At 42.7% G+C, this 14,856-nt stretch overlaps 1 protein-coding gene across 2 annotated transcripts in view; it reads left to right on the top strand.

Annotated features, from left to right (window-relative positions):
* The first annotated feature begins 11,201 nt into the window (after positions 1-11,201).
* rab1ba (zRAB1B, member RAS oncogene family a) overlaps positions 11,202-14,856 on the top strand; it is a 114,224-nt gene continuing 110,569 nt past the window's right edge. For both annotated transcript variants that reach the window (XM_057348399.1, XM_057348318.1), the window contains exon 1: positions 11,202-11,502. In XM_057348399.1, the coding sequence (XP_057204382.1) occupies positions 11,489-11,502 (14 nt within the window). In that variant the 5' untranslated portion in view covers positions 11,202-11,488. The remainder of the gene's footprint in view (positions 11,503-14,856) is intronic.

The raw sequence follows: 14,856 nt of genomic DNA, 5'->3' as shown, positions 1-14,856 counted from the left end.
GGACTTGGTCTCGGACTTGGACTCGCCAAATGTTCTAGTCGGTCTCGACCGAGTCCAGCGATATACTGTATATATATATTTTTCTCCTTCAAAACAAAACATTGATAGAGCATGCTTCTTGTGATCTGAAAACTGTTGCCGACTCTCGACTCAAGAACGAGAGCCGCGCGTGTTCGGAAGCTCTCTCTTCACACAGCAGTTCAGTGTGTGCTGTTAGTGTAACTAAATAACTCCTGTATATTGGTTCAAGTCCTCGGGACTGTCATGCATGCCAGAAAGCGAAGAACTGAATTAATTTGTGGGTAATATTAAGTGTTTACGGGAGATGCTAAATGCGAACACGTTCGACCGGTTCACTTAAAATAAAGAACCGGTTCAAATGAAAGATTCGTCCGTGGCGCGAACTGAACAGCATCAGTCATTCATCAGGCACGATGTCAGCGAGCAGCGGCATAATAAAATTTGGTTTTACAAACCATAAAGAATTTATCGACAGTGCGCTTAAAAGGAAACTTTTTGCAACAAAACTGTGAAACCTGTGGGACAACATCCAATTTTGTAAGACACCTGCAAAGGCATCACAAAGAGAGGTAAGTTAATGCCATGTTTCAGAGTTAGCATTGCATTTGAGTATTTTTAGAAAGTAGTTAGTAGTTTAGAAAGTAGGGCTTGGGGGTCACGTGATGGCTGTGAGTTGAGCAGACGCTTTTGGCAGAGCTCCGTGCCACTCGGTGTTAATTTTCTAATTATCCTGACAACATTCGGGCGCTACCATATATTTTTGTTATGAACATAACAGGCTATGTCCTTGGAAAACTTTTGGCCACAGTCCTTCGACAAGATGGGAAGAACCAGAGGAAATAAAGGCAAAAAAGACGCCTCATCCGAGCCCGGCGATGACACACAAGATGGCGACCAGGCCGAATTTAATACCGCAGATGGGCTTGACCCTGCCCTTGCTAAAGCTCTGAGCGTAATGACTTCCAACATTATTAAAGTTATTGATGAAAAACGTAGCCCCCTAGCCGAGACTATCCACAAGCATGCTACGGAGCTCCAGGCCGCTAGTAAGCGGCTAGATGAAGCAGAGGCTAGGCTACTGGCAGTTGAAAACTCCGCAGAAGCACAAGAACCGAGGATTGTGGTGCTGGAGAAGCAGGTCCGCGCCCTCACGGAGAGTGTGGACATGGCCGAGAACTACAGCAGGCGCCTAAATATTCATGTCGTCGGCTTGGCGGAGGATACGGAGACTGGGCAGCCGGTGGATTTTTTCGAGTCATGGCTACCCCGCGTCCTTAAGATGACCACAAAGGCCGGCCGCATAAAACTGGAGAGAGCCCACCGCACCCTCGTACCGAAACCGGACCCGAACAGGAGCTCCAGGTCGCTGCTTCTACAATTCCACGCGTTCAGAGACAAGCAGACGATAATGGAAGCGGCGCGCCGGGCGAGCCAGGATGGTGGCATAATCTACAACGGATCCAGGGTCTCTTTTTACAGCGACTTCTCCTCGATGGTGATGAAGAAACGCAAGGCATACGACGTGCTGAAACAGCGGCTGCGAGAGCGAGGGATGCCGTATGCTATGCTGTTCCCGGCCACCCTACAGGTGATGCATGGAGGCTCCAAAAAGAGGTTTTCCACACCGGAGGAGGTATGCGCTTTCATTGACGCTCTTCCCGAATGATGACATTGAGGACAGCTGTAGTTTTCCCACTCAGGCTGGTAGGTCATGCTTTCTATGGACGTCGCCTACTTTTGATCAATCTGAACACTTTGAACATATTAAACATTTCCTAACCGAGTGGCGCGGCTGCTCGTAACGTGAATATTATGTTTCCACCTTATTTCGTTCACTCCCACAGGGAGGACTTTTTTCGTTTTCTTGGCACGCTACTCATCATATGCTGTCAGTTCATTCTTGGTGAGTTTGAAAGGTGCCTGCATGGTGAACAGTCCCTATTTATTTGGGGAAAGACCCTCAGTTTGTTTTTCTTTGTTGTGTATTTGTTTTGCTTGTTCAGTATAGTTCATGTGTCTAGCTCAGGACATGACAGGTGTTTAAGATTTATGTGGGGTATCAGCGCGGCATTCTTTATTCCTGAATAATGTCTTATGGCCATGTCTGATTTATATAATATTAAGATTTGTTCTTGGAACATTCGTGACCTCCAAAAACCTGCCAAGAGGACGGCAGTATTATCATTTTTGAAAAAGGAAAATGTCTCCATTGCGTTTCTCAAGGAGACTCATCTGGAGGACAAGGACAATGCTAAATTGCAGAGGAGCTGGGTGGGGCACATTTTTGCTACTTCATATTCTTCTTTCAGTAGGGGCGTAGCCATTCTGATTAGTAAAAAGCTGGCATTTAGGCCTCTTGATTGTGTTAAAGACAGCCAGGGCCGGTATATAATTGTTAAAGGAACACTTGCAGGAAAAGAGGTTACATTTATGAATTTATACTGTCCCCCAGCCTACTCCCCTGATTTTCTCTCCAAGGCTCTTGCAGTTTTTATGGAACGGGCTTCGGGGGACTCTTTTGTGGGAGGAGATTTTAATTGTCACCTTAATCCCTCTCTTGATAAACTTCCATCTGACATTTCTCCCCCTTCTAAGCAAGCGAGGGCGCTTACTAATATATGTCATGATATTGAATATTCTGATGTGTGGAGGCAGCTTCACCCTACTGATTCAGAGTTCACCTTTTTTTCGGCCCCTCATAAAAGCTACACCAGAATTGATTACATTTTCATCCCCTCTTCAAAAATGTCTCTTGCTTTATCATGTTCTATAGGCAACATTGTGTTATCAGACCACGCCCCCCTTTATTTGATATATTCTCTTGCTGAGGACAGGGCATTGTCACGGTGCTGGAGATTTGAACCTTATCTTCTCAAAGACAACAAGTTTATCTCCTACTTTACTTCAGAATTTAAGATTTTTTACTCTATCAACTCACCATCCACAGATAGTCCCTCTGTCCTCTGGGAGACATGTAAAATATACTCTCGTGGACTGATTTTGTCTTTTGTTGCGTCCAAAAGACGTGAGAAAAACGAACAGCGTAAACTTCTTGAATCTCGACTATCGGAATTGGAGAAAAATCACATATCTAACCCGGGTCCTGATTTGTTTAAGGAACTGTTACACACACGGGCTGCATTGAATACTTTTCTGATTCAGGACTATGAACAATCCCTTAAATTTGCCAGGCAGAAACTATATGAGTTTGGGGATAAACCTGGAAGATATCTTGCTAGTCTCGTCAAGAAGAGGGCAGATTCTCAAAATATAGTCTCTATTATTGACTCTAATGGTGTTAGATCGTTCGATACCAGAACCATTAATAAACACTTTGCATCATTTTATTCCAATTTATATAGTGCCGAACAGCCTGATGATGCCCTGGCCCTTATGCGTCAGTTTTTTTGCAGATTTGAGGCTCCCCAAAGCTACAGATGATCAAAAATTACAACTAAATGCCCCAATTACCAGAGAAGAAGCGCTATTTGCTTTGAAATCTATGCCGTCCGGTAAGGCCCCAGGGCCAGATGGATTTGGATGTGAGTTCTATAAGGAGTTTAGTGGTATTCTTTTAGACCCTCTGCTGTCTATGCTCAATCATTCATTTGAAAATGGGATCCTTCCTCAAACTCTTAGGGAGGCCAACATCTCTCTCATTCTTAAAAAAGGAAAATGCCCGGATAGCTGCGCCTCATACAGGCCAATAGCTCTACTTAACTCTGACCAAAAACTGCTCTCAAAAGTTTTGGCCTTACGTCTAGAGAAGGTTCTGCCCCATATTGTCAAGGAGGACCAAACTGGTTTTGTCAAGGGCCGAAACTCCAGTGATAATATGAGGAGGCTCCTTAACATCATCCAAATAACCCAGAGCTGCAAGGACCCGGCCCTCGTGCTGTCTCTCGACGCCGAGAAGGCATTCGATCGGGTCGAGTGGTCGTATCTGTTCTATGCTCTGGAGGAATTCGGCCTGGGTGATAATTTTGTGAATTGGATTAGGGTTCTGTATAATACTCCGATGGCGGCGGTTCTGACTAATGGGCTGAGATCCGACAACTTCCCCCTCCACCGCGGGAATAGGCAGGGCGACCCCCTTAGTCCCCTGCTCTTTGATATCGCTATCGAGCCGCTGGCCCAGGCAGTAAGACAAAACACTTTAATTTCTGGTATCTTCGTTGGTGAAAGGGAACATAAAATTACTTTATACGCGGATGACATTTTGATACATTTATCGCGACCCCAAACTTCTGTTCCCTGCCTGATTAAGGTAATTTCCTGGCTAGGTAGGATTGCTCTCATAAAAATGAACGTCCTGCCTAGACTGTTATACCCACTGCAAATGATCCCTATCTTATTATCCAGCAAGGTTATTAAGGTGCTAGAAGGCTGGCTAAGCTCCTTCATTTGGAATAAAAGGAAGCCCCGTCTTAAGATGACAAAACTTCAAATGGCAAGTTGTGATGGAGGGTTAGATGTACCAAATCTCAGATTTTACCAACTGGCATCGCACTTGCGGATGATTGCAAGCTGGTGCAACTGTGATCCAGCCTTGATCTGGCATGATATTGAATCCTCTCAGTCGAAGTGTCCCTTGCTGAATTTACTGTTTTTGAATAATCCTAATTCTGTTAAAAAACATTGCTCTAACCCTATTACTCTCAGTACCATTAGAGCATGGAAATCCATTAGCTCTATAGAAGGCCGGGCTCAGTTATCATCTCCTCTCACTCCCATTCTTGATAACCCGGACTTCCTGCCAGGCTGTAAGGACCAGGGCTTTAAAGTGTGGAGCACCCAAGGGCTGAATAAAATAGGCGATCTATTCAATGGCCAGATTTTACTATTCTTTCAGCAGTTGCGACAGCAATTTGGTTTATTTAATCAAGGTGACTTCTACAGATATTTACAAATGAGAGATTTCATAGTTAAAGACACCACCTTAATGTCTAATAAAACCACTTCATGTGTGGAGAAGGCCCTGTCTCTACAGATTGGTAAGAAATGCATTACTGGTTTTTACAGAGCTCTGAACTCAAATTTTCCTCTTACCTCACAAACCACCAAGCAAGCTTGGGAAAAAGATCTAGGCGTTGTTATAGATGATGCGGACTGGCAGGAAGTCTGCTCCCAGGCCATGAACATTTCTGTGTGTAACCGCGCCAAATCTATACAGTTCAGAATTGTACATCGCACGCATATAACACCTGTTGTTAAGAACAGAATGGATGCTAATATCTCCCCGCTTTGCTGGAAATGCAATTCTGAGACTGGTAATTATATTCACTGCCTCTGGTCATGTTTAAAGTTACAAAGGTATTGGTCTAATATTGTGAATGAGCTGACTGCTATCTTTGGTGTCCCAATACGGATGGACCCTATGTGCCCGATACTTGGTCTCCCGGAGGGTCGGATCACTGACAATAAACACAGGAGACTTTTCAATATACTGACTTTTGCTGCTAGAAAGAACATCCTAGTCTTCTGGATCAAGAATTTTGCTCCGACAAAAAAATCATGGCACAACATTGTTATGGACTGCATTCCTACTGAATACATTACGTGCATGCTTCACTCCAAAATAGATGCTTTCTATAAGGTATGGGACCCTTACTTGCAGCATATTGGGCCCACGCTGTCATCCTCTTTGCTTCGTGGATCCCAGATCAGCCTAGCCGGTCTTTGTGACTTTGTTTTAAGTGCTCACTGTCTAACGAGCACCTTGTAGCCTTGCTGTTTGTACGTTCTGTATTGATTCTCATCTGGATACTGCTTGTTTTGTTGCAGGAGATTCATCTACTTTTCCTTTTTTCATAATTTTTTTATTATAATTTTTTTTATTTACTGTACCCATATGCCCATATTCTGCTGTTTTTCTCTTTTTTCTTTCTTTTCTCTTCTGTCATGTCTGAGCAGTTCTGTGTGTGTTGTGTGTAAAAGAGAAAATGTAATTAAAAATATTTTACAAAAAAAAAAAAAGTAGGGCTTAAAGATAAGATTGATCGTATTTTTATTGTCATTGCGATATGAACATGTTATTTAAGGATGGGCACCGAAACGTGCTTTTAAACGAGCCGTGGGGCCTCTGCTCTTTCTGGCAGCTCCTCTATCGAACACGCATGAGCACGGGCAGGCGCACACACACACACGCACGCACGCACGCACGCACGCACACACACACACACACACACACACGTTACTTTAAGTTCAAGAATGGGAACATATTCAAGTGTTTGCTGGTTATTTGTTACATTTTCTATTGGCAGAATAGGATTGTTACACTTCAATAAAAAAAAGTGAAGTTACACTTCGGCTTTGTGACTAGTGCTATACCTAAAGTAAATAAAATTACCTTATTTTAAGGTCAAATAAAATTGTCTTTTTGATCATTACAAACAATAATGAAAATGATTATCTTAGAATAGAGGATATGCTGTCTCTTGCATCACAAAAATTCTGAATAGTTAAGTATGTGGTCTTGTAGTCATGATTTTTTTCTGTCTCTGTCTTGACTGTCTCAATTGGACTCGGTCTTGACTTGGACTCGAACCTCTTTGGACTCGGTCTTGACTTGGACTCGAACCTCTTTGGACTTGGACTCGACAACGGTGGATTTGACTACAGCCCTAGTACAGAGTCCTCCCTTTCGGTTTGTCCCCACGAGTCTTCACGAAGATCGTGGAAGCCGCCCTCACTCCCCTCAGGGAGAGAGGTGTGCGGGTACTAAACTATCTCGACGACTGGTTCATTTGACACACTCGTGAGATCTGTTATGTACACACAGGGACCTAGTGCTTCGGCACCTAGATCGATTGAGACCACAGGTCAACCGAGAAAAGAGCAAGCTCTCCCCTGTGCAGAGCGTGCTCCTTCTTGGTATGGAACTCAACTCTGTCTCCATTACAATGCGACTGACTACAGAGCACGCTCAGTCAGTGTTGAACTGCCTGGAATATTTCAAGCAGTCAGCAGGACCCCTGAAACAATTTCAGAGGCTCCTGGGCACATGGCATCCTCGGCGGTGGTGATACCCCTCGGGTTGATGCACATGAGACCGCTCCAACACTGGCTACAAAGTAGAGTTCCCTGGAGAGCGTGGCACACCGGCAGCAGGCGGATGGTGATTACGCCTCTCTGCCGATGCACCCTAACCCCTTGGTCTTCAATGACCTTTCTACGGACGGGGGTCCCTCTCGGGCAGGTCACAAGGCGCGTCGTGGTGACGACAGACGCCTCCCTGCAGGGTTGGGTGCCGTGTGCAATGGGCACGCAGTGTCGGGGCGATGGACGGGCCCCCACCTGCACAGGCATATCAACTGCCTAGAGTTGTTGGATGTGCTACCCGCACTGAAGGGTCTACAACCTCTCGTGCAGGACAAGCACGCGCTGGTCCGGTCGGACAGCACAACTTCCGTAGCGTTTATCAACCGCCAGGGTGGCGTTCGCTCACGGCAGCTAACACGACTTGCCCGACGCCTCCTCCTGTGGAGTCCGCAGGTGAGCAGATCCCTGCAAGCCACACATAACCCAGGCGACCTGAACCAGACAGCCGATGCGCTCTCTCGTCAGTTGACGCCTCGTGGAGAGTGGCGACTCCACCTCATTGGGTACAGTTCGGGCGGGCTCATGTAGACATGTTCGCCTCCCAGGACACCACCCATTGCCCGCTAGGGCCCCCCTTGGCACGGATGCTCTAGCGCACAGCTGGCCGTGGGACAAGAGGAAGTACGCCTTCCCCCCAGTGAGCCTCATTGCACAGACCCTGTGCAAGGTCAGGGAAGAGGAGCATCAAGTGTACTAGTTGCGCCATACTAGCCCAACCGGACTTGGTTCTCGGAGCTAATGCTCTTGACAACAGCTCCCCCCTGGCCGATTCCCCTGACGAAGGACCTGCTTTCCCAGGGGAAGGGCACGTTATGGCATCCCAGGCCAGACCTCTGGAACCTCCATGTCTGGCCCCTGGATGGGACGAGGAGATCCTGAGAGGCCTACCTCCTGTGGCGGTTAAGACCATCACTCAGGCTAGGGCCCTGGCCACTAGGCGGCTATATGCCTGTAAATGGTGCCTCTTCTCATTGTGGTGCCTCTTCTCGAAGAGAAGACCCGCGGAATTGCTCGATCGGGAACGTGCTGTCCTTCCAGAGACTCGAGAGTAATCTCTCCCCTTCCACACTGAACGTGTATGTAGCCGCTATTGCCGCTCATCACGACCCAGTTGCTGGTAAGTCTCTAGGACAGCACAACCTGATCATTTGGTTCCTAAGGGGTGAGGGAAGGCTTCCGTCTCACCCGCACTCCGTACCCTCTTGTGACCTTGATGCGGTCCTGGAGCCCCTCGGAGATGCCGCTCTTTCTCACCTCACGATGAAGACGGCTCTCCGGATGGCGCTCAAGAGGGTAGCGGACCTACAAGCATTCTCCGTGTCAACAGATTGTCTAGAACTAGGCCCGGCTACGTGCCCAAGGTTCCCACCGCTCCCTTTCGGGACCAGGTGGTGAACTTACAGGCGCTCCCCACCGGGGAGGAAGACCCAACCCCATCCGTGTTGTGTCCAGTACGCACATTGCGCCTCTACTTGGACCGCACGCAGAGCCGCAGGAGCTCTGAGCAGCTCTTTGTCTGTTTTGGAGATCAGCAGAAGGGGAGGGCTGTTTCAAACAGAGATTGGCGCACTGGATCATGAACGCTGTCACTACATCACACTACACAATATACAGGATTTAAAGCAGATTGACGCACAGGCAGCCAAACTGAACACAGACACACTAATCAGTTCTTCAGTAAATATAAGGTGATGTAAGATAAAATATATATATATAAATAATTCTAAAATATTAAAGAAAGAAAATAAAGACGCTATTTGGTGTATTTTCATACATTTTAATATTGTTGGTCAAAACAATACAAACATATTAATAACCAAAATCATTTCGAATTTATTATATGCACAATGTTTTTAGCCATTATAAAATGCATTTTATCCAGATTTTGACCAGTAGCCTAACGTTATTGTCTTCTCTCTCTCTGTCATTAGCTGACGGGGGCTAATATTCACGTGTGCTCTAATACAGAATAAATAACCAAACCGCAAGCATCTTTATATTGAAAGTGATGTTCCATACTCGGAATTTGTGCTCTGCATTTAACCCATCCAAGTGCACACACACAGCAGTGAGTAACACACACACCCAGAGCAGTGAGCAGCCATTGCTGCGGCGCCCGGGGAGCAGTTGGGGGGGAACGGTGCCTTGCTCAAGGGTCTCACCTCAGCCGTGGTATTGTAGGTTAAGCGCTGATCATTCACTCCCCCCACCTACAATCCCTGCTGGTACTGAGGCTCGAACCGTCAATGTTTTACAAGTCCGACTCTCTAACCACTAGGCCACAACCGCCCCCAATTGTGTTTTTCAGTATATTCTCATAATGTATAAAGTATACGATTATGGTGGATGCTGATGTCTTAAATGTCTTAAAAATGGTCGTTTAAAACTATGATTTAATGCACGTTTACCTTGAACAGACGCTTAATGATACTGAACGCGTTCTTCTTTTATGGCAGGCAGGCTGGCTGGCTTGTGTCAAGAGGACATACCGCCACCTACTATCCCTCTGTATTTATATATCTTATTCTGATCTTATGTTTGACGTCTCATATTTTACTTTTATACAGTATATGGAAAACGTGTGTGCGTCGCTGTAGCGTTAAGAGAACGGGTTTAGGTTGCAACCATTTGACGTCACGGATTTTGATGCAAAAAATGGCGGCCTCTGAGTAAAAATATGTTTTCAAAATGTATAAATACTGTGACAGTTACACTGTTTTTTTTTTTATTTCACATTTATAAAGTCAGTGCCATTGTTAATATATTAAGCCATACATCTCTCTATATCCGTAGACTAAAACATTGGTATGTTTTTATATATAAATCCATCCTAGGTCAGCTCCCTTCTTATTTACAGAACTATATCTGCAAAAAGCAAGTAGAAGGATACAATCTTCGATCGGAGGAATTGTTTTATTGTCTGTTCCAAGCGCGCGAACTGAAATAGGAAAAAAGTATTTTAAATTTGCTGTTCCCACTGCAAAACTTAGAGAGCTGGTCTTGTTAGATGTTTTAAAAAGATGTTAGATAAATTGGAAGCTGAAACCGCTTGTAGATGCTATGATTGATTTTGGTTTAAAACTTTATTTAATTTGTGTTGTGTTTGAAATATTGCTCATGTATGTATAGATGAATGTTACTTGTAAATCCACGGGACTTAGAAAATAAAGGTTATAAATAAAATAAAATAAAATAATAACTCCAGGTTGGTTGTCCGTGAAATCAGTCTATATGTAGCTGAACCTGGTGGTGGCTCATTCACACCAGCTGCAGATGAAAAGGAAAATGAGGATGATGGATACCTGATTTGTAATAAAACGGAATCAGAAGGTGTTTCACAATGGTCCGTTGTTGGTTCTTATCACTTTGCCTGGAATATAGAGGATATGGACGTGTCGTCACTTTTCCACGTGAACACCACGTGAGCACGCCGGAGCTTGCCCCAGTGGGTGGCAAAACACTGCAAAATAACTGCTTACAATACCCGGAAACGCAATTCCGGGCAACATTTCAGGGTCCAGGAACACCTGATTCCTTCGTAAGTCGTAGGGAAGTCCAGCTGCTTGTAATTTCAGCAAATAATTGAGTGTTTTAGTCCCGTTTCATAGTTTCTCCTAAAAAAATATTTTCTCAGCCATTTTGCTGGGTGTTTTGCCACCCAGGGGAGTGTCCAAGGCGATGTCCCGACATGTTCACGTGGGAAAGTGACGTCAATGCATACCCTCTATTATGTTGGTATAATGTTTCACAAAAGGCCCAATATTTTAAATCACACGTAAAATAGAATTTGTACTTTTCTGTGGCTCAAAGGAAAATAAAGATAAATAATGTTTTAGTGTATGATTGTTTCAACTACAAAATTGCTGAGTCTCCTGGTTTTGTATTTTTGTAAAACGTTAACTAACAAAAGGCCATACACCTACTTAATATAGCCATCAGTTTATAACATCATGCAAAATCAATAATCAACAATAAATGTAGGCACTTACAAATTTTTAGTTGATGGCTTGTTTTTTGGGGGATTGTAAGAGTTGATCTTTGAAATCAGCTCGTAATGCCACGTCATCTGATGACACTGCCGCACCTGCGCAGTCATCATCTTGTACATCGAGTGAGGGGCAGATCGGAAGCAAAGAAAGGCAGGACAAAATCATCGCATTTAACGTTACATGGTCAGTAATGTCCGTCAAGTGACCGCATTTAATTAAGAAGAGACCGTTTTAAGGTGTGATCGGAGGGAGTAAAGCAAGCGCTGTCCTAGTGCCTCGGAATTCCAGACAAAAGTCATCATTATCCCTTCTGACTGCAGATAAAAAAGGAAGAGTACGATCTCCTGCTGAACCAAACAAAACAACACCAACGCATCATGAATCCAGAATAGTGAGTATTTTTCATCTAGGTTTTTGTTGCCGATGCCAGTTCTTGTATAATCACGAAACGTCAGGTTGTGTAGCTTTGCCTAGCTTGTGTGGCTAACAAGGTCCGGAACAGACAGCACAGTAGTCTGATAAATTATTGTCTTATTGAAAGCCTTACTTTTAGAGGTTTCATACGACACTTCAGCACTACAATTGATTATTAAATGTTTTAGTGTGATATATACTGTATATTGCACGAAACTTCTTTATGCCATGCTGCGTGACGTAATTTGTGTGTCGCGTTGCCACGGTGTGACGTCGTTTGTTTGACACTAGACGTAATCCAGCTGTCAATAGTATGGAAGCCCGTTTACGCCAAGGTTTAGGATTTTTATTTTAAGTCATGATTTCCTGATCACTGTAGAATGGCATATCATTTTAAAATATCTTTACTTTATCAGAGTGTTCTTTGGAAAAAATACTTTCCTACATTACAAAGCACATCATACGTTTTTACTCCACTACTTTTAATAAATAAATGTTGGTTTTTAACCTTTTAATCCTTGAGTACATTAAAATCTACCACTTAAGTATTTTTACTTTTAAAAGTTTTATTTTTAATGTATACTTAAGCACTGTATTAAAGGTAAAAACATATAAAAATGTATTTATGAAATGTACTGGAGTATGATATATGCTTTACAATGTGTGAAGTCATTTTTTACCAAGTAAAACATGCTCATATAGTACACATGCTTAAAAAAAGTACTTTAGTAAAATACTACTCAGGGTTCGTACGGTCATGAAAAACCTGGAAAGTTATGAAATTTTAAAATCGAACTTTCCAGGTCTGAAAAAGTGTTGGAAAACGAATAAACCCCAAAAGTTTTGGAAAAGTCATGGAAATTGTCCAAAGAATACCTGTAAAAAATAAAATGTTTAATTGGTAAATCAGGCGATCTTGCGACCAGGCAAAGCAGAGGGAGCGCTCGCTGTGAGAGGGCCCTTTCTGCAGCCAGCAACGTAACGTAAACGTAAATGTCTCTGATAAATTGTGGATGTAAATTTAGAAAATGCCAGGAAAATGCCGATTTTATAATGCGTGGCTTCATTCAGATAAGTATAATGTATGGCTTGAAGGAGATCATCATCCAGGACGTGCAGAATGTCGAAAGAAAAAACTTACCCCAAATCAAACAGCTCCTAAAATATACCTACAGTATTTTTGTAAATATAAAATATAATAGTGAGATTCGACTTCAAAAGGTTGTAGTAAAGAAAAGTTAAATGAACTAAAGCTCAATAAACACATCATGTCATACCTAAAACTGTATATATTCCAGGGCTCTAGACAAACTTTTTGCACTGGTTGCACTGGTGTGCCTAACTTTGTTTCTTAGGTGCACCAGCACAAAAGTTAGGTGCACCCAAATTTTCGACCGCATCGCATTTAACACCACAGTTTTATAAGTTCACTTTTTTTTTAAATCGCTGTCCATATAGGCAATATTGACTTGTAAATGATTAACTAACAATCTGGTCAGCATAAAGTTCTTTATTTGAAGCACAATTCTACAAGAAAGCAGGGCTCTAGACTAACACTTGAGAAAGGTGGCACTGGTGCTACAAAGTTATTCAGTTGGTGGCACCAGCCCTTAATTTGATAGCACCAGAGTCGTGGGGTGAGCTAAGAAAAAAGAATCACTAAAACTTCATTAAAATGTGTTTAATACATTAATAAATCAATTAGAAATGAATACAAATCATTGTTTATGATTGAATTATTTTTTTTTGTATATGTAAACTCTCTTTCAACACTTTACCATATTTAAAGCACATCTTTCTTAAAGCTACTTTCTTCCTTTATTTGTTGTGAACGAATCCTATAAGAGAACACAATTCCTTTAATATCAGTGAGTGTTTTTGGGCCCGTCCGTTGTTGTTTGATGAACATTATAAACATATATCTTTATTATGCTGCTGCCCCTTTAAGAGCTAGCGCAATATACTGGAACACGTGTTTTGTTTCCCAACTGTTTGATCACGAAACAAACTGAATACCTTTACAAGGTTTCTTGTTAATATGGGAATTTTTAGGCTATTTTGTGTTAATATGTCCGTTTCAGAGTAAGAAGGCGTGAAAGAGAACTCTGTTTAGTATTTTGAGCTCTGACTCTCTGGGCGCCCGCATATCTCAAACAACCCGCAAGACCTGAAGGCTTTTAGTGATTATTCTTGATGAAAGCTGCATTGATACACGTTTGGCTTCTATCAATAGCGACTCACAAATAAATAGTATTTAGCGTGATGTATAACGTTTTGTATGCTTTGCAGTATTGTTAGAGATCTTTATACAGTAGTTCAGTGCTTAAAGTTTAAACACGTGTTTCCTGCATTAGCTTCACATGCATACAATACTTGCAACACATTTCGTTATCTTTGCTGTTTTGTACCTTAGCAGGGGCAATTCTTGTATTCTGCATATTTATTTAAGTTGCAAGATTGAGCGCTTCACTCGTCTGCTCTTTCGGTCCTTCGCCTCTTACCCGTAACCCGCGAATTACGTCTTTGGGGGCGGGGCACTGATAGATAAGTGAATGGTTGAAGGAGGGGAGACGAAAATGAGTGACTGAACGCGCAGCTTGCGCAATATAACATATCTGCGCATTAACCCCTTAGCATTCCTGTAAAATTAACCTAAAACGCCTAAAAAAGGCATGCCCAAAGTAAACTGTATAATGTTCTTTAACCCTTTGGAGTACATGTATGGTTTGTGCATATTTTGAAAGGAGACACTTTGAGGTTTGTTCATTAACAGTCAGAATCACTGCAAGTCTTACTGGTATTGAGTAATAGAACTTTGAACACATTGAAAAGGGAAATAAGTATATTCCGCCTAAATTTTTTTTGTTAAAAAATGCCTGCAGATGACTACAACTGGGAGGTATTAGCTTGAAAACACATTGGGATCACAGAACGAAGCCTTAGCAAGCGTAGTTTCAAATTTGATAACAATACCTTAGATAAGTGTATGTAAAAACACTAATTTTCTAAGTTTATATCTAGGCGCTTCCCAAAAAAGGCCATTTGGTGACTCCAAATGACTCCTTTTAAGCACATTGAATGTTAACACATAAAATGCTGCTATTTTTGAATTCTTTATTGTACAGTCATAATTTTGGGCACCAGTGAAAGGTTACACTAAGTGCTATTCAATCTCTCATCCAGATTCACTGTCAGTAATTGCTGACACATAGTAACTGAAGCATAAACAAGTTATAGTGTGTACAGATACAAAACAAGTGCTATGGTATTAAAAGTTAACATAAGACCACATATATCTATCTATCAATGAAGACCTTATATAAAACCATAT

This window comes from Triplophysa rosa, linkage group LG1 (genome assembly GCF_024868665.1).
Source record: "Triplophysa rosa linkage group LG1, Trosa_1v2, whole genome shotgun sequence".
In the NCBI taxonomy this organism is placed as follows: Eukaryota; Metazoa; Chordata; class Actinopteri; order Cypriniformes; family Nemacheilidae; genus Triplophysa; species Triplophysa rosa.
The sequence above is the reverse complement of the archived record's forward strand: the minus strand, read 5'-3'. Positions and strand labels throughout refer to the sequence as shown.